Source organism: Indicator indicator, chromosome 19 (genome assembly GCF_027791375.1).
Source record: "Indicator indicator isolate 239-I01 chromosome 19, UM_Iind_1.1, whole genome shotgun sequence".
Taxonomy (NCBI): Eukaryota; Metazoa; Chordata; class Aves; order Piciformes; family Indicatoridae; genus Indicator; species Indicator indicator.
In genome coordinates, this window is record NC_072028.1 from 2522014 (window position 1) to 2548050 (window position 26037).

The 26037-nt window shown below is 41.6% G+C and overlaps 1 protein-coding gene across 1 annotated transcript in view; it reads right to left on the reverse strand.

Moving 5' to 3' along the window:
* Positions 1-7269: 7269 nt before the first annotated feature.
* The window catches only part of WWOX (WW domain containing oxidoreductase), a 508073-nt gene continuing 489305 nt past the window's right edge, over positions 7270-26037 (reverse strand). Inside the window, exon 9 of the mRNA XM_054389829.1 lies at positions 7270-7458. Within this exon, the coding sequence (XP_054245804.1) occupies positions 7270-7458 (189 nt within the window). The remainder of the gene's footprint in view (positions 7459-26037) is intronic.

Below are 26037 nucleotides of genomic sequence, written 5' to 3' on the forward strand. Positions count from 1 at the left end.
CGTCCGTGCAGCCCCGGTGTGCAGAGCTACATTGCTCCATGGTAAACAACTTCTAATTGCGGCTGTTGACAGGACTCACCGTGTTATAACTAACCTTGCTGCAATGTTATTATTTCTGAAGGGAGCTTTTCTCCATATTTTTAACAATAAGTCTGACAGGTGTCATATTAAAAACAGGGTTTAATTCTAATGCAACTATTCCCACCCGCCCTTCCCTTTTCATTTTTGTGCCTCTGTAATGCATGAATTTCTCCTGCTCATAAAGATTAAAGGAACAGCTTTGCTGGAAGGAAAATACTTCTGGTTTGTTTGTAGTCCAGGTACATTGGAGATGGTCTCAGTACCGGCTCCCTTTCTCCTCTCTTCTCCAGCCACGCTGGCTCAGTGCTGGGAGGGAAAGAGGGGGAGAGAAACAAAGCCTTCCCTGGGATGAGAGGTAATTCAGGATCCACTGAAGCGAAATTTCAGGCTTCTTTTGAACTGTGACCCGCGGCCGCCGGCCGGGCGCTCCGTGGGCTGCACAGCCTGTGATGCATTGCTGACTGCTGTCCACCAGAGACCCAGCCCAGGCCAGCAGTTCACTTACAAGTTTACACTGGATTTAAGTCAAAATGCTAAAACGCTGGTGTTCAATCACTGCTAACTGTGTGCTCGGCAGACAGCTCCCAGCAGACTCTGTGCTTGTAAAATCCAATACGCCACATAAAGTAAGGGTTTATAGAGGTGCGAGGGGTTTAGAAGACAATTTTTTTTTTTGCTTCCCCCCTTCCCTCCTGCTTGGTTTCTCATGCCACTGTTTTTCAGGTGCTGGGATGGCTTCAGCTGCATCCTACACACTAACCAGGCATCAGCACAAAGCACAGCCTGTAGGAAGGCACTACCCATTTTCACCGCCTTGTCCCGTCTCCCCTGCCCTTCTTCTCAGGCTGCCTGCAAAAGGCAAAGTCCATTTTAAGGCCATTAGTTCCGTGTTGATGTGATGATCCAAGCCAGGAGCAGCGTGGCTCCCACGCACTCATTTTCTCTCTCCTCCCTTTGCAAAGAGCTTACACATTTCACGCCCGCAACATCACGCCCGCTCCTCAATCCTCACTAAGAACATTACAGGGCTGCTACAACCACTGCTGCCAAAGGCTAACACCAGCTCAAGGAGAAGGGTGCCTGCTTTGCCAGGAGGGATGGTGTAAAGCCAGCATACAAAGCCCCTAATTTGTTTAGAGCATGCTCACATATCCAGGGGCACTGCACCAGACCTGCGCAAGGTTTCTGCAGGAACAATACACACAGCTCAGACTTGGGTCTCAAAGTGTTGGATAACGTTCAGGGTTTATAACAGCTCTTTTCAAACCAGCCAAAATAGCCTCACTAGGCATTTGGTGATTTGTGCTGTACCCCCTTAAGGAAGATTATTTTCTGGGACTCAAAAAAAAAAATTTAAAAATGTCTTCCTTTTTTTTTTTTTTTTTTTTTCCCATAAGCAACTGCCCAGCAAATTGATAAAAGCCCTTTTTAATTAGATAGTGAAGTTGTATGGCTAATGTTCCATATAAAAGGCCTATAAAACACAGCAGAATTAATAAAATGACTGCTTCTCATTTAATTCAGGTTCTCCAAAGGGATCTGTGTGTCTTGCTTTGGTCTGTTTGCAGTACTTCTCTCCACCACCTAGCCACGAATTGATTAGAATCACATTCCTCTCTTAAAACTGGAGCCCAGTTGGTAAGAGATACTGGATAATAATTCAGGTCTATGCACAGACACATGAACCCCCATAAAAAAACCACCAAAAGGAATCATTGTGCATCGCTTGGATTATATGCAAACACAGCTCATGTTGACAGCTACCTCTGGATGACTCCATCAGTACACACTTTATCTCCAGCTGTCCAAGTAATTTTCCCAGGATTTCGCCCCTCTTTTTCACTCCTCTCCACACAGATGGATTAGAGCAACAAACGGTTTACATGCTGCACATCATTAGCTATCCTCCCTCACTACCCAGCAGATAACAACTGGGCTCTATCATCAGGACATTCATAACACCTTGACACTTTTACAACTATGCTGTTCTCTGCCAGAGCAATCTTCTCTTTTAAAGCATGAAGCTAATTCACGAAACACCCTTTGGAAAGTACTCTGCAGGCGCAACAGGGGTGGGGGAGAGAAGAAAAAGTACAGCCCAGAAAAGGCATCTAGTAAATAACAGAGGAGTTAGCACTGTTACCAAAAAAAAAAAAAAACAAACCAAAAACAAAATCCGGAGAAAGCGGCACATTGTTTCTCTTCAAGTTAGTTACCTATTTTCTCATTGCCTCAGTCCCAAAGTGAAAGACATCAGCAAACAGCCACACATTTACTGTACTTTCTTGATGATCTTAGAGGTCTTTTCCAGCCCAAACAATTCTGTGATTCTGCTTCAATGCTTCCATCATCACTGTATCATGCAGGCACCTTCAGTGTCTGTCATCAGCACGGCTCTGTGACTGTGTGCTGAAGCAGGAGAGGAGGGTGCCTGTGTGGATGCTGTGCTCCTGGCCATGGCTTTGCTGCTTCCCCTGGGGATAGGGACAGGCTTCACTAAGGAACCTCTTTGTAAAGGAATCAGGTGAAGGCTTCAGTCAGTAGTGTGTTTACTGTTGGGTATTACCAACAGCTATTCTGTTTTTTCCCTAAAGTGCCTCCAGTCTCAGGGCATCTCAGCTCTCAACGATTTGTTCATAAAGCAAGGTATTCCCTGCACAGGTTGGGATCCTGCTTCAGGACTATGGGTGCTCAGACATGGGCTTACATTTAGAATAAAACACAAGCCTACATCAGCCACTGTGGATGGAAAGAGTACAATTCAGCAGCATTTTCTCATCTTCTCAGCATGCCCCCCTGCCTCCCCAGCCATACATTTTAATGTATAGTACACGCTTGTTTAAAAAAGAAATACATAAGGAGAAAGAATAATTACCGTAGCTTAAATTCAGCCTGATAAGAAGGGCTTGCACAGCCTGAGCAGCTGTTCCACTGCCATTCAGATTATGAAAATATAATCCTAGGGAACCTTGTCAAGATAAATACAGAGCATGAAATGTATAGGCACTTTTTCGCCCAGCCATATAGAATGATCAATTCCAAAGCCACAAGTGATACCAAAGGACAAAATAAGATCTGTCTAGACTTTCTCACTTACAAGCTATTGATCATTCCAATGGTAAACTGGTTAGTATAAGTGTGTTTGGCTTGAAAGGTCACGAGCTTAACACCTGACAAGGAGTTATTCAACCTTGATATAAGTCAAGTTATTGCAGTGTTGCTGGAAAGACTTTCTCTAATAAAAATCCTTACCTGGTCAGAGAATAGCTGAAATTTGTCTTACAGGTGTCAAAAGAAAATGCAAGGGGAAAAAAACCAAAACCAAACCAAACCAAACCAAACGAAGAAGACTTGGCACAAGTTTGCTGCTGGTTCATCTCTATCTGTTTTTGCAAATAAAGGTCTCAGTAGCCAGTTACTTTCTGGGCAGACCATGGGCAATATCTGCTGCATGGACAGCAGTGGAAGCTGTCACTGATTGACACCTCCATTCCCCTAATAGCTCTTTATTCCCAGCAAGGGAGTTTGCTCACTTACCTAAACGGCCTTGCCAATCCAGAGCACCCATAGAGGGGCAAGCAAATCACCATTACAGCAGGATATGTTGACTTTGGAAGGAAGGAAGCAGAGGGGAAAGGCTCCAGCAACGCCCTTCAGCATATGGGTGGGAAATGTTCTGGGGCATCGCCTTCCAAGACCTCCCCTTCAGAAAGCCCTGTGGGGCTTGAGCAAGTGTGTCAGAGACACAGTCCTTACCCAGCCTCCTCCTTTATTTTATGGGGCTAACTAGCAAGTGCTTATTAGGACTATTAAGGAGCTTGATGTAAGTTTGCTGGCTCTTTTCCAGGAACTATAAATAGCTGATCTATTTTGCTTTATTCAGTTCTTTTTGTTTTGCTGATATGATACTAGTTAAGGTTAATGGGGTTTGCTTTAATATTAGACACAGGATCACTTAACTACCTTTAATGAACACTGGAGTCAATGCATTGTGAAGTAATTCGCACAGACATTGCCTAAGGTAAATCAACCGGAAAAATGTAAGCCAGTCAAATAAATAAATCTGGCCAGCTGTAAATGTGCCAAATTTTACACCAAAATATATTTGAAAGCCAATGACTTAGGGACATCTAGGATATTAAAAGGGAGGGGTCAGGTGGGGAGGTGTTGGAGTCTGTTTCTTTTCAATTGCATTTCCTTTTTAATGTCCCCTGCACATCCCTCCTGTTCTGAAACCAAACTGAGAGCGCAAGAAAAATTATTTTCACAAGTGTTTCTAATAGAAGCAAATGCTCTGCAGCTTTGTGCCATTTCTTTATTTGGAGTGAAAAATAAAGGAGGGGGTGGAGGGAATAGCTGTTTTGTACTGGCTATCTCAACACAGGAGAGACAAAGAGGATAGCGGGAGAGAGCGGATACATGGGAAGAAAGTCAGTCAAGGAAAGAAAAGGCAAAAGAGAGAATGAAAGAAAAAGTAAGAGAATGAGAGCAAGTCATTTTACCAAAACTGGAGAAAACCATAAAAGTGTGGCAGTGGAATGCCAGACAAGGTAATACACTACTATCAATAAATATTTATTAACCAGAAAGAGGAGCCAGAGGACCCCCAGCAACTCAGGGAGGTTGGGGGGGGGTAGTGCATTTCATCTCATGCAAAGCTATGCTAACATTAAAAACACTTCCACCATGTAGCACTGAACTAGTGAGCTGTGTACGGAGGACAAACACCTCCTAGATATTCTCTGGAGGAAGGCAGACAATCTCTTTCTGTACTGAATTCTCATGAAAGCATGCAATATTTCAGGAATAAGGAATGCCAGGGTGTTCATTATTGGTTATTAATGTTTGCCTAAACGGAGGCGAGGGCCCAGGCATTCGGGGGAGTGCAGAGCTCCCAGCAGTGCTTCATTACTGCCTCTTCTGAACGCAGCAATGCCAAGCTGTGAGGCAAAGCTCTGCTTCCCTCGACTGACTGTATTATGATGAGAGTAATTCTGTTTGGCTGTGAAAAGGAAAAATAATGCATTTGTGAAGGCTGTGGCATAGGTGACAGAATTTAATCATATTTTTTCTCCACAGAGAAACTCAGAGACAATACGAGGGATCTGACTGTAACCATCACCTCAGCCTGCAAACACTTCAGCCCATGCCACTAGTATTCAGACACTACAGTATACCAGCATCTGGTCCATGCAGCACAGGCTGGGCAAAAGTAGGAGACATGAAAGAGTTTACTTGGTGGTTTTTGGTGTTTTGTTTAAAAAAAAAAAAAAAGTCTGTTTTATTTCTTTATTCCACCAAATGATTCAGTGCAGAAGCAAGCTCATGCAGATGTGCCGGCCTTGGGGAAAGGGCTTGCTGCAGAGAGTAGAGGAAGACACATGGGCAGGATTGCTTATTTCCTGAAGGCTGTTGCTAGCCAGGTGGCACAGCAGGTATCAGCAGGTTCATACATTGTTTTACTGCTGCTTTAAGAAAGACTATAGCATCAGGCAGAGAGATGAAGTAGTGAGCAGGTGAGGCTGCACTTGGACAGAAGCTTGAATGATGCCAAGGTCTTTGGGGAAGAAAAAAAAAAAAAAACAACAAAACAGGCTAGATAAATTCCCCTAGATCTGAAGGCAGTGGTTCCCCTGTCCACTCAGAAGAAATCTAATTCTGCAGACTGAGACTCACAGATATGTGCAGAGGAGGCTGAATGCAACCTATGTGAGAAGAGCACATACCAAAAATCTACATTTAGCTGTAAACTCAAAAAAGCAGAGAGTCAAACCAAAATGCTGTGACTGTAAGGTATGGTTGTTATACTGCAACTGCATAATTCCTTACCTAAGTGTAGTGGGTTGCTTGAGGGGAGGATGCTATGGCTGCTTCTTCCAGGTGACTGTGTGCCCAGTCAACAACTAATCAAGTGCATTATGATCGCAGATGAGAAGAATCACAGAAGACAGACTGTTAGCAATAAATCATAAATAATAAGGGGGTCAAATAAGCTTCTATTAACAATGTGTCCTATTTATTTGTTTATATTCTGTCTACAGAAAGTGTGATGCTGGACTGGGATTGGCTTAGGACAACCTGCTGGAGTGACGACAGCTACAAAGCACAAAACAAAAAAAAATGAACTTGGAAACAAGAAAAAAAACAGCGTTTTCTTGGCATCAACAAGAAGCTCTTTATTTTTCCTCAAATTTTCTTTTCTAAGAAAAAAAAAAAAAGGACCTCAGATATTTGCAGAAATGAGACAAACTTTCTCTTCAGGTGACAATATTCAAGCAAGCATGTTGTTTTATTGAATTTACACTTAAAGAAAAAAGAGATTTGGAAGGAGAGACAGTATCAGGAGAACTGAAAAAAAAATTGTGAACTTTCAAAGGAAGAAAAAAAGCTCCTTAAAACTGTGAACTGAAAAATGGATGAAAATCCCATTCAAACCCCTGAATACGCTCTGTGTGTTCTTAATGAGACAACATCATCTTTGCTTATTTGACATTATTTAGGGAATGGTTTACAATGGATCTTTTATTGTAATCTTTTAAGGAAAAAGAAAGAAAGAAAGAAAAAGGCAGAAATATTTAATTAGGTGTGACTTCACCATTTCTGTTCAGACGGCTTCTTGCACTTTCATTTTTTGAGACAGCGCAGATGTATTTGCAGCCAGCAAGTCAAAGGCAGGAAAGATTTCTTTCCTTAATAATCTTTTTTATTTGCCACACCCCAAAATTCCTTGTAGGAAAAAAAGAATCAACACAGCTACCATCTCCTAGTCAATACCTAAAGCCTAACAGACAGTAATTATCAAAATAAAGAGGAAATCCCATACTGGGCTACGTACCTACCCATTAATCAAAACAGCAGAAAATATCTGCAGCATTGCTTTTCTGAAATAAGACAAAAGATGCCTCCTTGGGTTACACTTTGAACAGGCTATAATCAAAAGAAAGAGAACCAAGACTAACTGAGCCCCAGGAAGCCGCATTGTCCCTTTAACCCACAGTATTCCCCACTTCCCATTAGTACTTAACATTTTTCACTATGTTGTGACTGCTATTATTTCATTTAACACTGGTTAATCTGTATCTGAGGTATATGGAAACCCTCTAGATGATAAGATTGGACAGGTTCCAGTGTTGGCAGTTTCTGAGCAAGCACACACTCGTGTGTTTTGATCCTTCCAGGAGCTCCCTGTTATTTGGACTGCCTGCCAATTCGTTCTTGGATCAGCCTCTCGCTCAGCTCCCAGAGGGCCGCAGCCGTGGCCTCGGTCTGTGCCTCCTGCGAGGGCAGGCAGCGGCAGCAGTTGTTGAAGTACATCCCTCCCAGGCCCTCCAGCTCCGCAGCCGTGGCGCAGTAGACAGTTGTGGCAGCTCCTTGTTGCTGGAATTATATTAACACAAAAAAAAAGAAAAAAAAAAGAAAAAAGAAAGGATGAAAAAAAACCTATATAAATACATAGAGAGACTTTAGCATTGTAATTTTGGCTGCAGCCCTTTGAAGCTGTGTCTTAGGAAAGCATCGGTGAAAAAAAGCATTGGGGCTGGCAGGGCAACCGCCCTGGTGACAGGGCTGACACCCTGCTGGAGGTGCTGCCTGCCTGCTGGATGGGCACTTATTTACAAAACACCTTACTGAGGAGTTCTTTTTTTTCCCTTTTCCTTTCCTCTTAGAAGGAAAGAAAAGGAAAGGACAGTCCTAAACCACAGCCCCAGTCTCGGGCCCTTTGCCCCTTGCCAGTGAAAACCTGGATCAGCTGCAGGGAGAGCCTGGCCTGATGCAGAGCATTTGGAGCCAGAACAGTTGAGCCAGGTTTAAAAGCAGCACCTCAAAACTTCCTGGTTTCCTTTTGCAACACAGAAAGCACTTACCGTACACCATGGGCACCCCAGCTCCTTGACCCTGCCCAGCAATGCAGACTGATGTATGGGTTTTGTTTGTTTGGGTTTTTTAAACCTCTTGTACTAAATTAACCTGGGCACTCCAATTAAGATCTATCATGTAAAGTGCAATTGGGATTGGTGCCAGACTTGCCCATATATCTTTGGTCAACAGTTTCACTGTGGCAATTGTCACTGCTGCCTTGTAAGAATGTTTATCTGCTGCAGACACAGAGAGGTTCTGATTTTGTAGAGACACAAGTGAGCTTTTTTGTTCTGTATCAACCATTTCTCATGTCTTATAATGCTTTAAGAAATTGAGAGGGTAGACTAGAGGCTTTTGTGGATCAGAGTGTCTATTCCTTTTCCCTTTTTCCCCTTTTCTTTTTTTTTTCCTTTTTTTTTTTTTTTTTTTTTTTTTATACCAAGAGAATTTATGTTCAAACAAGAAGAATGAGTTTCTCTGACAGAAGCCTGGAGACTGAAGCCACAGGGTTGGGACAAGCATCCTGGCACCAGTGATGGGCTTCTCCCTGACATAGATCAAAAGTGCAGTGCCAGAATATCTGTAAAGAGGGCAAGGAGGTAGTTTGCTTTGTAAACCATAATTAAATAAAATATAGGTGAGAGTGCATAGCAACACACAACACTAGTTTAAAACCAATACAGATTATCTGGCATCTTATGATTATTTATGTACATCTTAGTCCTTTCTGTAGTAACTAATTACGAGCTGATAGGAATCAGAATAAAGAGGCTGCCAAGTATGATTGAAAAAGCAAAGGCAGAGAAATTAGATGTTGCTACATTAGGATAATTTAATGGGAAAAGAGAATAAGCTTCAATCTCTTGTGATTTTCTTCCAACCTTTTTTTTTTTTCCTGGCCTTTCATTGTCACAGCCCAGGAAACTCAGGGTGCTGTTAAGGGGACAACCTGCAGAGGATCTCTGTTTTGCACTCTCACCCTCAAAGGGCAGCAAGCATTCTAAAAAGCTTCAGTTCTCCTTAATTGAGGCATCTCAATCTCGTAGTGGCAAACAAAGGCATATTTGTTTGCAAGGCATATTTTTTTTTTCTCAGAAGATGGGATTAAACTGATAATGATGACTCCACAGCATAGAAAAGGTCTCCCATCACAAGGTAAAGCAAAATCGTCTGTAGTCAGTATTTTAAATGGCATATATTTATCAACAGACCAAAATATTTTTAAAGTTAGTATAATACACAGTAATCCTCTTATTAAATCAGTATCTATTTTTTTTTTTAAGAGAAAGTATCTTAAAAAGGCAGAAGTAGAAATGGAAGAGAGTTCTACTAAAAATGATATTAATAGGGAACAATAAAATTCCTATGCTCATTTAAACTATCCTATAAAGCTCCACAGCACAGGTATGATTGCCATATTCAGCTGTTTAGAATGATTCAAGGCCCCTGAAGAGTATTATTAGTTTTTTTGCAAGCAATTCAACTGGACTTTTATTAGAAAGGTAAAATTAACCTAAATTGCTCAACGCAGAGTCAGAGCCCTTAAGCTATTGCTGAAAAGCATCCAGCCAGCCAAGCTAAATTCAGGTTAGCTCTAATAGAATTCAGCTAATTCATAAAATGGAGGTTTATGGGAGCAGTTTAAAATCCAAACCAAACAATAATTTATCTTTTCAAATGAGTCAGATTTGACGACTTTTAAACAAAATTCTCAGCAGGCAGAAAAATGTTCCTCCCCCCAGTATCACAGCAGTGCTGTATACCTCAAACACTGACAACCTAGACTCCAAAAGAAGAGAATAGTTTTCCCTGTGTGAGCATGGGATATTTACTTTAAGCGATAAAAGATTATGTGGCTGGAAGCCCAAAGCACTTTATCTTGTGATGCCTCCAGTGCTTCCCTGAGAACTGGATATAAGCAATGTGCCATTTGCTTTTTGGCTCTGTATATCTTCTTTCTAAAGGTTTCAATCGTGTTGGCTGTTTTGGAAGAAGACAGTGCAATGGTTCTGTCATGAAAGAAAAGTACCTTTCTCATTACTTAAGAGAAATGCAGTCAGATCTATCCCTTCGTTGACAGAGGGTAAAGCTTTAATATTTCAGAATAATGGACAAACATGAACTCACCAAGACTAGGAGCTTCCTTCAGATGGCAAAACTACGAAACAAGGTAAAACCCAGATTCTCAAGGCATCTAATTTCCTTTGGTGAATGTGAGCTAGCTGCATTCAGACATTTGAGGATCTGCCTAAGTGACTTGCCCAAGGACAGAGGGGAATGGGTGTCACAGAATCACAGGAATCAAATCACACTTGGGTTAGGAAGCCTGTCAGGAGGTCTCTATCCCAGCCTCTTGCCTGGAGTGGAATGCCTAGACGCCTCATATATGCCATGCTGAATGGGAAGGTCCTCAAGGGACAAATTCCTCCTTTGCATCTACAACAGATACCACAAACCTCCAGGAAAAGCCAGAGCTGCAGCTAACTGCAAAATGCCTGCACTGCCAGCCATGCCTAGCCAGGCTGAGAAAGCGTGTCATTTCTCAGCAAATATTGTTTATCCCTCCTGAACACAGTCCTCTGAATGACATCTTTATATGTTGGGCCTTATGACAGTCTAATAACAAGTTTTAATTTTTTGCTCATCAGCTTTCCTGTTCACATATCATCAGCATATGACAGCAGAGGATGTTAGGGAATCTAATTAGTAAACAATTCCATACTGCTGATACAAGATGAAACATTCTTAAACCGATAAAAAGAGCACTTTAATCACTGTTGAATGACTTTCAATGCCAAGCGGTTTGTGCCATGTCAGAACATAATTTGAAGAAGATTAGAGTACTATATAAAAGAATTAATGTTAACAACTTCGTTAAAAAATGTCTTAAACAATGAGCCTGTCAGTTGTCACCGACTCTCCCTGATCTATTGTGATGAACACCCCTCCCTCCCAACAATTGCAGCCCATAAACAATGCTCAAAGCACCAGGCAACCTAAACAGTTCTTTTCCATAGGTCCAGCAGTTGGCCAGGGTGCTAATCACCAGTGCTGGGGGTCAGCCTTCTTTAACCTGCAACAAAGGCAGCGGCTTGCCACCGTGAATGCAGGGGATAAAGAATTTGTGAGCAGCCCAACTGAATCTTTAACCATCCCTCAATGCCATTTCCTATCCAGGCAAACATGCGAAAGCTGCTAGGCAAGCACCATGCTATCAATCTTCCCGGGCCACGTAAAATTACCCAGGAATCTGGGTTTGGATTAACTTGAAGAGTGTCTTAGTAATAAGGGTTCATCATTCTCTTCTGCAAATCATTTGTCAGGTTTGTAATACAATCTTCCACTGCAGCAGGGTGGGATTTATCCAGCAGTTGCTGTTTATTTATAGTCAAGGCTCAAAGATCTAAATTATCCATCCTTCCCAAATCCTTTGTGGAGATGAAAATACTAAGTAGCTACTAGGTCCTAGCATTTATTTCATAACTGCTAGCTGTCAATTTGTGGCTGATGGCGCTGAATACAAATGAATATTGAATATCCTAACAGTAAAAGAAAAGGGGATCTTGAGATACAGTCTACGGCAAACCGGTCATTAATATCTGTAATGCATCCGTTAGTATGCTAAGATCCCATTTATGTTCCTGATAAGACAACATATTACACAGTTAATGTTTAGTTTTCACATTTGTCTACTTTCAAGTGCATGTTTATTTTCTAAAATTAGATTCCCATTCTGAAGCAAGTTTGCATACCAAGCATATAAATAATAGAAACAAAGCCATAACTTATCTGTATATTTATCAATGACAAATGAATAAGATCCACTCTAAACTCACAGAGTTTAGAGCGCACACAGAGAACACAAAACATTTCCTGCCCATGAGATGGGATCAGCTCCTTTGAAAGGGAGGGGTTTATTTTCTTATGAAAAATTAAGGATAAAGGCCAGTTATCTTGGTAGCCTGAGGTTAAGTTTAGCATACTGCATTTTAAAAGATGGCCAGTGGGAAGAGGTGAATTCAAAATGACATGAGAGGCAAGTGTTTGTGACAAGGGCCAGATTCAAAGCAAGCAGCTGAAGTGAAATTAAAAAAAGCAAGTGCTTCCTTAAAACTCTTCAGGCTGTTCCTGTTATTCATCTCAGGACTATTAGACAAAGCAAACACATCCCTAACACAAAAATGCCAGATCCAGAACAGCAGCACCCTCTGTGTACCATTTGCAGTGGAATAACACACAGCAGTGTGAAGATGAGGTAGTATGAACTTATTGCAGATCAGGAGACCAGTGGGGTCTCCCCTACCTTCTTAGTGCCTCTGAAAAACACCCTAAAGAGTTCAAATCCATTCTACTAGACAAGAGAAAGTTCTCCACCAGCTAGCTTCAGCAATGGTCATTTCCTGATTTGATGTGAAATATAAACTCTCCTTGGAATAACAAACAAAATTATATGGAGCCTGTTTCCACCATGACCAGTTCCAAATTGTCCATACCAAACCCTAACGTTACAGCTACAGTTTTATATTCCTCGAGTCTCATCTTCCCTTGGTGTAAATCAGCATGGGTCCGTTGCCTTCTTGAGGCTTCACAGGTTGCTGAGGACCTGGGCTGCTGCTTGCTGCAATCCTGATGTTGATATTCAAGGTGAATGGTTGCTGGGATGTGCTGCCTGGTGCAGCTGGCCAAGCTGGGCACAAGCTCCTCGCAATAGGCTAGGCAGCCACTGCTCCAGACTGTGGCTCAGCAGCCAAGCCTTGGCTTACCTCCTGGAAGAAAACCGGCCCCAGAATGGATTTGTTTCACTTTGGAATTGCTAGCAACCCCCAGTTGGGACTGTAGTGCAGAATTTTTTTCAAAATAGATGCAGCACTCCTTTCTCCTTACCGTTAAAATGTTTCAGCAGAAGAGTTGAATCTGTACAAAGTTTTTCTCATCAAGCACAAGTGTTTGTGAACAACGCAGAGTGCAGATGAACCTCTTCTGCAAAACGCTAGCAAGTCTAGAATCCTCATGTCCTCATTCAACCTTCAGGATTCCCCAGTATCTGAAGGAGCAGTTTTAAGCACTGTTTGGTGGTATCAGCCATGTCTGAGGCCTGTCATAGCTGAGTCATACAGTTCTCAATGCCAGGTGTCTCTGTCTCCTACCTGGGCAGCTCAGAGCTGTGAGGGGTAGTAACTTTTTGTACAAGGCAGTGAACGAGTTTCAGGCTGGCATGTGAGATGACAGAAGAACTGTTCCATTCCTGCTGCAGTACCCTTACTTAGAGCAATCCCAGATGCACTGTTCTTATGAGTAACTTTCAGAATATGTATGTGTAAGTCTCATGTAAGAAAATTGGATTCCCTGATTGCTTTTTCAGCAAGGAAATATGAAATTGAGACCTGCCTTTGCTATTTTGGGTGAGCACGATAAACTGAAATCATAGATTTGTTAGGGTTGGAAGGGACCTTAAGGATCATCCAGTTCCAACCCCCCTGCCATGGGCAGGAACACCTCACACTAGATCAGGTTGCTCAGAGCCACATCCAGTCTGGCCTTAAATCATATCTGCAGCTAAAAAAAAAAAAAAAAAAAACAAAAAAACTTTGGGGCTGCCAAATATGATCTAAGAAACAAATTTGCCTCAACTGACTTCAGGTCCCATCCCCACCCAAGAGCCAGCAGGAAAACGTGACCTGAACTCACTCTGTAATTACAGTCCCTTCAAAGGTCTCACTGAACCACATCTAAACCAGAGATTCTCAACCATCTCCCCTTCCCCCATCACCACACTGAAACCAGCAAAGCATCTCTTAGAAGATAATACAACAGATAAATCAAAATCTATAAAGTCTGCTTTTCTTCCCTCTGATGTATTCCTTTCTCAATTAATTCCCAACTACAAAGACTCAAAACTCCATCGGCTTCTCTATTTGCAAAGCATAGTTGGTTTCAAGCTGTAAGTTTTCTTAGTGTCATTAAGACCTTTACACATTTACAGTATTCTTTACATACATTATAGAAGATGAGTGTGCTATACCCTTTGAGTAAGGAAACTGCAGCAGTTCATAAAAGAGGATTTGTTTTCCACTGCTGAGGCATTAAGACCCAGTGATTATTTCAAGTATTTGGTCTATGCAGCTATATTTAACTTCCACTCTGGGTTTTAATTTTGCAAAAGGAAACGTGTCCATTGTAATAAATGTATTTTGACAATGCACCACGTCGTTTGTGTTATGCAACACCCCATATGTTCTCAATTATGGTAAAGACAGTGCTCCATAACTTCCAACCTCCAACAACCAGTGTCAAACAGATTGTCTGCAATCGTTCTACTGGAGAAAACAAACCAAACCAAACCAAACCAAAAAACAATACAGGACATCAAATCAGGAGAACTGGGTTGGTTTTTTTTTCTCTTTTCAACTTTTACTTGCCTACTGAACTTGGACAAGTCACTTTGACCCACTGTACCTCACTTTTCCCAGCTGTAAAATGAGGAAAGTACTGTGCTTTACCCACTTCAGAGGGGTGTTGTGAGGACTGATTCAGATTCATGGAGTGCTTCCACACTTCTTGTGGGAAAGCATCCTGTAAGTATAAAGTGTTATACTATATAAACCATTATTACGTTGCATAGAAGTTGTAGAACAAGGTTGGCAAAATAGCTGACAAAAAGAAAAGAAAAGAAAAGAAAATAATTAGCTTTTTAATTCATGCATTCTCTATTGTATAAACTCGATTCTTTAACCTGTGAAGCTGTCTGCTATACCAGGCCCTATTGCAGTCTTTTCCCTCTCTCACTCTGTTTGCTCAGCTCAGAGAGAATGTGGTAAAATTCTTACTAGCCAAATCACCATTGTATTCTTCAAAAATGGATGCTTTAGAGGGAACCAGCCCCTGAAAAGGTGACCCATGGGTTCATCTCTCTTACCCTTTTGCATATGCTCAAAACAGCCATGGTGGCATACCAAGGGGGAGATTCAGCTGCCCAACATGGGTCTCAAGACATCTGAGCTGTCTTAGAATCTCCCACATGCTTTACAGCTGTCTGTCGAAGGGCACACATTTCCCATAGGCCTGGCATTGTATTTGCCAGCCCCTCACAGACATCTCAGATAAAACCATACAATGGCTAAGACAGCACCAGATACCTATGTCCATGCAACTTAAATGCTCTCATCACAGCACCTGGAAGGGAGCTGGTTCCCACAAGCAGCATCATATTTCTTCCATTTCCTACTATCTTATTAAAGTCCACAATCAGCTTCTGAAAATTGTTTCAAGCCTGACACAGAGCCATCTTAGGCTTCAAAAACTTTAATGAAGCATATGGCTTTACCTTGCCCAATCAGCATTTCAGCAGCAGGAGCAGCAGCACGCCCCAGGCTGCTCACCCTGGACTTTTTACCACATCACATTTCCACGCAGATCGCTCCTGCATTTTCCTCTCCTGCCCACTGAACTCCCATTCACACCCGATTTAAGCTTTTCAGACATCACTGCTCCACTGAAGTGGCAGTTTTGAACACTGCATGCAAATTGCTACGATCCACTATTGCTTCTCCTTTCTTCTCCCAGGCTAGTAGGGAGTGGTGGTGTGATGCTGCACACTCCTGCTCATTCCCAGCTTTAGGGAAAAATCCCTGAGGAAAATTATTGATCTTCATTTTAGAGTGTTAACAGGGTAAGGGTGTGATCAGGTTGATCACATTGTGTCACTGCACATGGCTTGCCCCCTGCCCTATGTGCCAGCACAGAGAGAAGAGGTGAGAAGCAGAGAGCACATAAGGGCGTCACGGAAGCACTATTGAGAACTGACCACACCTGAAAACCTCTGCCACAGATTTTGTGATGTACATTGATATAAACACGAGTCCTATCACAACCTGTCAGCCACTGCAAAAAGTGGAAGTCCTAGGGAGGACATTGGAAATCTTCTTGAAACACATAACCTGCCAGCTGAGGGCAGATTCTTCCAGACAAGGGCAATTTGAAGAGATGAGCAAACAGGTTGTTGACAATAAACACATCAAGCCAAAAAGACAGATTAGATATGCTGCTGCAACTAAATCATCAGAATCGGGCTGGCTGGTGTTTGGGTATATGAAAGAAAGGAATTTGTTGAAATCACTTCTGTTATTAACTTACGCTGACTTGAGATGGTTCATGGTTTTGCTGTACCTAACTTGAATTATATATATATATATATACTTTATATAAATGTATGTATACATATAGTACTGTATATGCTGTATATATTTATATAGCTTTTTAATACTCTTACTAGTCAAAATTTAGACTTTTTTCATATGCAGTATTGCAACGAATGTCATCACCATACTGACGTTTGGCTTCCTCCCATTGCACAGATAATTTTGTAGACTTACTTTTGATTTAGATATAAGGACAGAAAAAAAAACCCAAACCCACACAACAAAATGCTTTTCAAGCAAGTGACTTTTTGGGACAAATATTTAACAAGCTGGTTTGTTTAGGTTTTAAAGATACAGACTGTTTTTCATCTGCTGAGACATGCACACACACAGACACACTCATTTCAGTAATACAATACATTGAATAAACACAGGGTGTTATGATGGGGACATATCATGGTAAGAAATTAACTACTAACTCTGTCTTCCAGAAACCAATTAAGGGAATGTATTTTGCAATAATATGGATCTAGCAAACAGGCCTCTAAAGTCTGGGCTTAGAACTGTAAGCCAGGCAACTCCTGTATTATGTACATGTGATTTTCATAGCTAGCCTGCTGTAAAGTGTGCCCTGTTAGTGCATCTTTCAGGCTCCAGGACACTGGCCTTGTTAATATTTCATTTAGTACATACTGTAGAGTCTCGTTTATATTACTTCTATAATTAATGGTTGATAGCTTAGGCATTGCCTTTCCAAGGAGAGATCCCTGTATGTTGGTCGATGGATAATGAGTAACAATAGATATTTCATTCACCAGCAGCTTGTTGCTAGTTAGTAGGGAATTATCGTGTGTACTGTCGCTTTAATTGCCAGGGTAAATAATGCTGCCGCTGTGTTAGTGAACATTTTAAAGCACTTGACGCAAATAGACTAGAAACAAAACACAAAAAGGAAAAAAAAAATCTTTATTATGCTATACCTTAGCATAGGGAGTTTAAAAGGTATGTCTTAAAACATTTGCGTTCTATCATGCAAATATATCTTAATATGCATGTGCTGACTATTCAACTACTGTATTTTAGGAAATACAATTATGCTGCCTTTCTCTTCTCCTATGTAGACTGTAAATAACTGTAGATCTTTCTCTTGTTTTCCTGTGTAAATATATGTAAATACTAACAAGCTATGCATGCTGATATTCTAGGCAATTTCAGGTACTTTTATAATCTGAAGGCATGTACTTGAACTGGTTTGTTAAAAAAAAAAACACAACAAAACCAACTCTCTCAAAACCTTTAAAGCTCATTAGAAATTAAAGATTTCTTACTAGACTGGTTCCTTCAATCTCAGTTGCTTTTCTCTTTATTTTTTATTTTCTTGCTTCACCACATCGTTTCCCAAGACCTGCCACCAAGGATGCAGACTCCAAAGCTGTTTTCTCCAAAGCATGGTGTCCCATCTCAGAATGTGAGATCCTCAACCAAGGATGTGCACCATTTAGGCTCAACATCATCTCCATTTGTAAACCTCAACAGAGACTCAGAGCAGGGGGGGAAAGTCTATCTCCTTCGCTCTGACCTCTCCTTCTGTTTAGTAATGTTTTCTATTTCATTTTCTCAGCCCATAATCCATCAAGGAAGGATCTAATACCACTAGTGCCAGGACTGGCTCTGAGGGCAGATGCTGTCACAGCCAAGAGCAGTGTCCATGTCTTTGGCTGTGTCTTTGCTTGCTAGCTGTGCTGCAGTCTGGCTGTTCTCTCAGACATGCTCCTCTGTTTGAACATACTCTTTATGTTATTTTTTTTCCCCCTAGCATGCTTATGACTTTGACAGACTGTGAAAATAATTCGATAAATAGCTTGATAAATTTCCCCATCTCTTCCCTTCAGTGCTGTAACACTGTTTGTGGGAGCCTTTCAATTGAAGGAGTGTGAACAAAAACGAAATTACCTAAGCTTATAAATCAAGTCACTTTCTGCATACAAATTTGGAGGCAAGGTTTCTATTTAGTTGTCTTTTTTTCCCCCCTTTTTAAAATTCATGTAATAAATGAAGATTCCTATGAAGAAAAGTGTAAGGAGAAAAAAGAGATGCATTGCTCCCCCAATATGGTAAGGGAAGGTGGAAAAAAAATCCCTTCTGCATTATCCATGGAAACTAAATGCAATGACAACTTTTTAATTGAAAGAAAACAGCTTTCATGTCTGAAGATGCCTTTTCCAGAGCAGATGTATAAGAATAAACTCGTTAATTGACAGGATCTTCATGACTTTTTAAGTTTCCTCAAACTTAGCTTCATGTCTGGGGAAGATCTCTTTCCAGTCCTTGAAGACTCTTTTAAGATGAATGTTTAAAAAGCTGAGCTGACATGGGCATTATGTTCAAGTGCAAGCTGTACTATTCTTTAATAGAGGGCGTAGAAATGGTTCATAGGATTATTATCTTTCTACAGACAAAAGCCATTACCTTCACACTAGGAGGGAAAAGCTAGTTTTTAACTTATATAAAACGGAATCAATTATCAATATCTTTGCATGGTTTCCCAGCTCTGCTGGAGAGCAGTCACAGAGCTACACACACGGAGCCATTTGGCAAAAAAGGGCTCCTTCCTATGCCGGTCTTCTCCTTACACCTTTCATTTAATAAAATCACATCTGCAGAAGCAAAAATAAGTAGCAACGATTTGTATGCAGGGATTCCACTCTGAATGTCACAAGAGGAGACAGGAATAGCATTTGCAGACTGATCATCTGGCTACTGTTACTTTAGACTTCTTCCCAGTATGAGCAATATGAGCAAGCGAATAAAAAGCAGCCCTCAATGCAAAGTCAAGCACAGAGGCAAACGGCAGCACAGGTCACAGCATCCATGCAGCATGTTGTCTTTGGTGTAGAAGAAAAGTGCTCCTTCAGCAACCCCTGCCATATAATCCTTACCATCCAGACTCTGAATAATCCTTTTGTTGGCTTTACCAGTGCCTTTTCACTGATGCTTATATGTCCAATGAGAAAAGGGAAGCTGGAAGGTTAGTGGTGGCTTTTCTCTGTGAAAAAGTCGTCACACACCCCCATCACTTCTTAAACTACTCCAAATAAAAGACTAACATCTTTCAGTACTAACATCTACCCTACTCCAACTCTGTGTCCCTCAGCAGAGAGATCAGTAAATGCATTACCCATCCTTTAAAATCTGTGTCTCCAGCTACTTTACCAGCACAAGCAAGCTCAGATGTGCCTATAGGTGCAGTATGTGCAATGTATATAAAGCACAATACCCTGGCAGCTGGTAATGGCATTTGGGAAGGAAATGGTCGTTATTAAACTCTTATCTGTTTACCCCATTCATGAGATCTGCTTCCACAAAGCGCATAATGACAAATGGCACATTTGCAAATTATCTTCTGAGTGCTGATGAGAAATCAGCAACCTGCGAGTTGCTGTGACTTTGAATGAGTACATTGCACCGCTCGCCCCGATGCCTGCCAAATGAGTGCATTAGGATATTAGGAATCTAATAAATTGACTAACAAGCATTTGATGAAAAATAGCTGTACTATCCGTTACAGTTATCATCACAGCAACAAAGCTACTGGGGTTGGGATTTTGAAGGCACCAGCCGCTGATAAAAGAGGTGTTGCCGTGCTGCACCGCACTCGCCACAGCATCTCCCTCACTAACTGTGCATGGTAACAAATTGCCAGCAAGATGCAGGACCTTCTTTACTTAAGCTTCCCTCTGCTGCTTCATGCCATTGTCGCCTTACTCAGTCTTGCCTTTTCCCTTTCCAATGTAGAACACAGGGTGCTGGGATGGCAGAGAAAGCTGTCCTGACAACCTAGCACTGAAAGTTTCTCTGCCTGGGAAAGAGCTGCAGGAGACACTTTCTATTACGTGGCTCAGCATTATTCAAACATCTGAGACCGCGTTCACATTCACAATCTATAAACTTTAAGCTGGTTAATTATGATCACAAACGAGGCTAAAGGACGAGGTGGCTTTGGCTATATCCACATTCAGCAGGTAGGCACTGCATTATTTAATGTCATGCAATCAAATTAGTCCCAGGAGTGGCTCAGAATCCTACTTCTAACTCAGGGTCCTAGCAGAAAAACTAAAAGGTAGGAAATAAATCTTCATGCAGCACTTCACCTGTGTCATTCACTACTTTGCAAGATATTTAAGAAATCCAGTTCCTACTATGAGTAAAACCGGTGATCCTCCTTCACGTAAACATCCTCCCTGTCTGGGAAGGAGCAAGCACCCGACATGTTCAAACCCATAGGATGTGCAATCCTGAAGCAGGGTAATTAAACCTCAAGGTTAACAGTGTCCAGAGCTCTACAGGGAGGTTTGGCCACTCTCCCCAGCCAGCCCCAGCCAGCCCCACACAACCCACCTAATGCACTGTGGGTGGTGCCGCTCCTCCTGCCAGTGCTGGGGAGAGGATGGCACATGGCAAATAGCAGCTATGCTCTGTCCTGGCAAAGCCTGTGTGAGTAAATTATGTCTTCTCAGGCTAATTAATTCTAGTAAATGCAATACACCCTTACATTCAAGTTTCAGAAGTCTTCTGTGTGCCACTTAATTTGTTTAAAGCAGAGAGGATCCCAGTTCATTACGTGCTCCCATTTGTTGTCCACCAACACATCCCAGTGAACTCTTTCTAACTATGCACACATAAGCAAAGCCCCTTCTGTACCTTCCCAAACTGCAGCTCTGCTTTTACCTGAGCCATTTGCAAGATCCCCCAACTCTGTCAACAGTCGCTCTCCAGTTTTGTTTAGCTTATCATCAACAGACTCTGCTTTTGTGAGTGGACAAGTCATTTGAGTGTGCATCACAGTTATAATGGCCTGACTGACAGCTCAGCCAGATAAACACTAGAGAATAACAGACGTAGGAACAATCTGGGTATTCATTTTGTCCGTTCAACCGGGTTGAAAGGATTTGCTAGCCAAGGGCACAACACTTCAGGCTAATTTGCTCAGCCAAAGCACTGCCAGAGTGTAAGGCTGCGAGCAGATGACTGATGTTGGGGAGATCGGCATCCCCAGATGAGGTACTTATTATTCACCTCTGCCTCACGGGAAATGAAAGCACTACTTATTCAAAGCATCCATTTGAAAGAGGAAAACATATAGAAATGAACTTTGTTACAAAACTTGAACTCTTCTCCCTGCTTCCCTGCTTCTGCATTAATTCCAGCTTCTTGTCCTTGTCCACATTGTCCTGCACTATGCAGCATTTCTCTTTCCTTGGTTTTTCTTTCACCCTATATATTTGCTTCCCCTCTCCTTCTCACACACTTCTCTTAGCCTTGTCTCCTGATTTGCAGTTTTGATGCTGTATCTAAAGCTGGATACCTTTTCTTTGCCATCCATCTTTTCATTTCCATGTTACACACAACTCAGCTTTGCAAACCTCAGAGGTTCAGCTCTACTTTCATTATGTCTGGTGTAGAAGTGAGTGTCCAGGATATCCTGGCTATGCCTCTCACACTAAATGGACTCTGCAACCTTTTGGCTGATATTGGCCTCACAGTCTGATGGGAGCCACACACTAGCAATGCACCACATCAATCACCACACCGTTATGGAGCCAAGTGCAGGACCAGTGGAATGATGATGTTCTTGTTAAGGAAAGTTCCTCTCTTGCACGTTTTAAACATCCAGCATTTAGATTGACAGAGCCACAAGTCCACCTGCTAATCACATAAAAATAAATGATGGGTAGAACAGCCACGCTTGTACTAAGAAATGGTAAACACTGCTCTGACATATTCCCTCAAGCAAGCAAACAAAATAATAACAGTTTACAGTGAAGGCTTGCAAGTTTGCTCCCATTAATTAGGTTCCATTTTCCAGCATGTCGAGTTTTAAGTCGTTCTCTCCACAATTGATTTCAACAACTCTCTTCTCCCACCAAAGAGTAGAGGCCAAAATCTGCTCTTACTGACAGCAGCACGACTTTCTACCGGTTTCAGAAAACTGTGGAGTCGAGACAGGAGGTGCAGTGGTGCTGTGGTCAACCCCTGAACGTTTCGGGAGCCATCCCAGCAGAGCACCCACAGCCCAAGCGTGGCAGGCTGGGAACAAGGGCCCTGGCAGAGGTGACGTGCTAACAGCCCCAGACACATCATGGCAGGAATGTAAAGTGCACCTGACATTTCTTTTGATCTACTCCTAAGAAGCATTAAAGGCACATTAATGTGCTGCTTTAGTGTGTGCTCAGTGTGATAGTTGGAGACATAACTGAGCCTTTCACAAAAATCTAATTGGGGAGAAGAATAAACTTACTGTTTCCTCCTCTGGACATGCACCCTAGAACATAGGCAGAGTTGACATTTGCATGAAATATGTTACTGTTTTGCATTTTAAATCCAGGCATGCTGAATGTAGGTTGAATGATCACTTTCACTATCATTAAGAAACAAATACATGTCCAACAGTAATTCTACAGATGCAGCAACTGGTATTGCCCAGCAGCAGGCTATCTTTCTATAATTCTGCCACACATTGGCATTCAAATACACAATGTGTATACACACATATATAAATTACTCACTGAAAATATCAAGTGAACACCAATAAAATATCTGAGCTCCTACAGCTGCCTTTCACGTGATTGTTTCATATTGCTCACAGAGATCCTCACACAGAACTCATATTCACAGTTAGTAACAGGGTTTTGTGCATTGAGCTAATGATACCTTGACCTCATCAGAGTATAAAGCACCTTTGCATCTCTGTGTTTTCAGCCACCATGACAAATTTCCTTTGCTCTTTTAAGACAACCACACAATGAACCAACTGCAACAACAGAACAAGTAACAAAGAAAGAAGGAATGTAAAAGAGAATGCTCCTTCCCAGGTTAATCAATAGCAGAATAATGGAAGCAAAGAAAGTCAGGTGCAGTTTCCATAGTAGAGGTAAGGTAAGGAGCAACATTAGTGGGAACTCTAAATTTTGCTGAAGTTTACTTATCCCTTGTTCCTACTTCTATCAGCTGAGGTGTATGGTTGCACTGCTGGCCAGGTTTATAATCAAGCTGAACATTCTTCTCGATGCAATGCTCTTTCTTGCATCTGTTATGCTGATAATTTATGTGAACCTGATTAGCTTTATGCAACACTCTCCACACTTTATCTCTAAAAAAAATTAGAGGGTTTATGCTGCCTTCTTCATTTGTCTGCAGCACCTCTTTCCAGCCTCAGATAGGCTCCTTGGATAGCACTCTCTGCTGCTGCAGTATTAATGCTGCCAATATTGCTATACTAAGACATGCACCTCTGAAACTCTTCTGGCAAAAGACAGACTAATCTGTGAGAACCATTAGCTTCCATTTCTTGAAGCTCTCACTCTGTCTAGCCACAAAAATTGTAATGCAAGGGAAGTAGAAGCTGAGAAATGGGAACCCAGAGAACTGTGCTGCACACCACAAAGATGCAAGACAGTTTTTCTTTGGGCTGCTCCTCTGGCTAATGTTGAAGACGGCTCCTGCTGAACTCCTCTGGAAAAGTGGGGAAATGAGGGAATCCCACTGGAACGTCAATTAATTGTTTGTCTTCATGAAAAAAAAAACTAAATTGAAATACAAACCAAATCTATAGAATAGACTATACAGGGTGTTCATAGGCCTTCCTCTAAAATCTCCTTAAATAGACTTTTAAGAAACAACCAGTGTTGGGAATTCAGCTTTTGCAATATTTGGATCTGTATCCCTTTCTAAAAACGCAGCCAAAGTTTTCCTGAGGGAACACCTAAGATGCTCCATTCAGAGACCAGCACAGAGAAGGCAGCTGAGCAGGGAAGGAGGGAGAGGGGAAACACATCCACTAAGCCCAGGGAGCATCTGGACTGGAGAGCTGGAGCTGGTGTGGTGTGAACGTGCACGTGTGCTGTCATTCAAAGAGAGAAACATTATTTGTACAGGATACACATCTCTTCTGCTCTCTCCAATTGGAGGAATGGCAACGTGTCTGGCTTCCCAGCAAATGCACAGAAGATCCTCTTCAGTCAATACCAGCCAGTTGACTCTATCTCAGTATTTTACCATTTGCTTCATACAAGCAAAAATGATGGTCTCCAAGAAGATCTCTGTCCCCTGTTTTGCCACAATGCCACGTCCTTCTAGGAGAATACTGCTTTAACAATACATTTCTATTAAAGTGCAATATGCTCTTAAGTGGCATAATCTTTTTTTCAGTTGGCAACATATGAACTATATTTATGTTCTGTCCAAATGCTGTATTGGAGCTGTACTATCTAACTCTCCTTAAACACTTTTGATCACTTTTTTTTCCCAGCCTAGTTAGATTATAGGAGGAAAAATCACTCAGTGTCATAAATGATACACACCTAAAGGATTTTTAGCTCTTACTTTCTGACAAGTCCAGAAGTGAATTTGCTGCAAAGTAATGAACTTAAGTGACCCCTGCTGACTTCTCAAGGAATGACATTCCATAGGGAGTCCCATCTATGAAACATACAGTTCAGGTGCAAAATTAATCCATTTGTCTCAGCTCTTTGGACTTTCTTTTGGAAAGCAATCAGTCTTCAGAAAGTTGCTGGTCATCAGAAATATTACTGTAGTCTACAGTTTGGGATGATCCATCTAATCATGAAGAAAAGGATAAAGGGTCAGATTTGAACCCTTGCAGTAGCCAGACACAGTTAATTTGTTTTTCAAGAGTTTTATCAGCTAAGCATAGCTGGAATCTGAGCATCTCCTATCTGCCCACATATCTGGCTGGTGCCTTCTGGCCTTCTATGTGATGTAAGGGGCTAATAAAAGGTGGCAGCGCTTGATGTCAGATAGTTTGTCTCTGCCTTGTTTAATCATTCCAAATGGAGTGATGCTCAAGCCCAACTTGCATTCACTATCAGTCTGCATGAGGGCTGCTGAGAGCTACTTCTCAGCAATCAGCTTGAACTCTTGGCAAGACATCTGTCAAGTACACTTTAGCATCCCCACAACCTCGAAGTAAAAGAAGTGGCCTTCTCAATTTAGATGCAATGTTAAAGGCAGTTGACAGAAATCATACATCCTGCTGCCTTTCCTCTCTAGGTTTGCAATCCTGATCCCATTAAAGTCAGCGGGAGCCTCGCCACTGACTTCAACAGACCCAACACTACAAACGTGGCGTTCAAGATGGAATAAACACAACTGGATCGCTCTCAGACTCATCAAACACCTAAAATCCTATTAGGCTATTGAGGTATCTTAATAATCAGGAGACATTTGAAACTGCAGAGGCTCAGGTATTTTGTAGAGAACCCAAGATGTGCCCAAATGAGGTAGCAGCATCGCTACTGTGCACATTAAACTCTTAAAGCATGTGTGTTAGGCTTTCAGCACAAAGCATTTTTTTAAGTCCGGTTGACTACAGCACAACCTTGACCAGAACATCTACACTCCAAACAAAAGAACTGCAAATTCAGATGGACTTAGACTTTTCCATGACCTTACTTTCAGTGGAGTAGATTGATGTTTGATGCAACTTAATTGTGAATACAAATTTTTACCCAAGAAGAGAGCATACTTAACACTAAATTTATTTAAAAAAAAAGAAAAAGGAAGATGCTACCATCCAAATTAACTTTCTGTGTTGGTGTTTACCCAAACTGAGATATCACATGAGCTGCAAGTATTGGAGAACATGTCATAGGATGCATAAAACAAGCCTCTCATGTAGACATATGCTACAAATGGCTTAAAAGCACCCAAGTGTTCTTGTCAACTGCACTAGCAGATAAGCTTTCATTTTAATTTTCCTTAGACTAGGTGTTAGTGCAAGTTATGACCAAGAATTTAGCACATCCATTCAAATTATACCTAAAGCACTAAATCCAGCACAGCAGTCATTTTCTAGTCTTTCATACTTCCCAACTTAATGAAAAGAGACATTAATGTCCCAACCATAGATTAATTAGGTGGAATCATTAAGAATTATTTC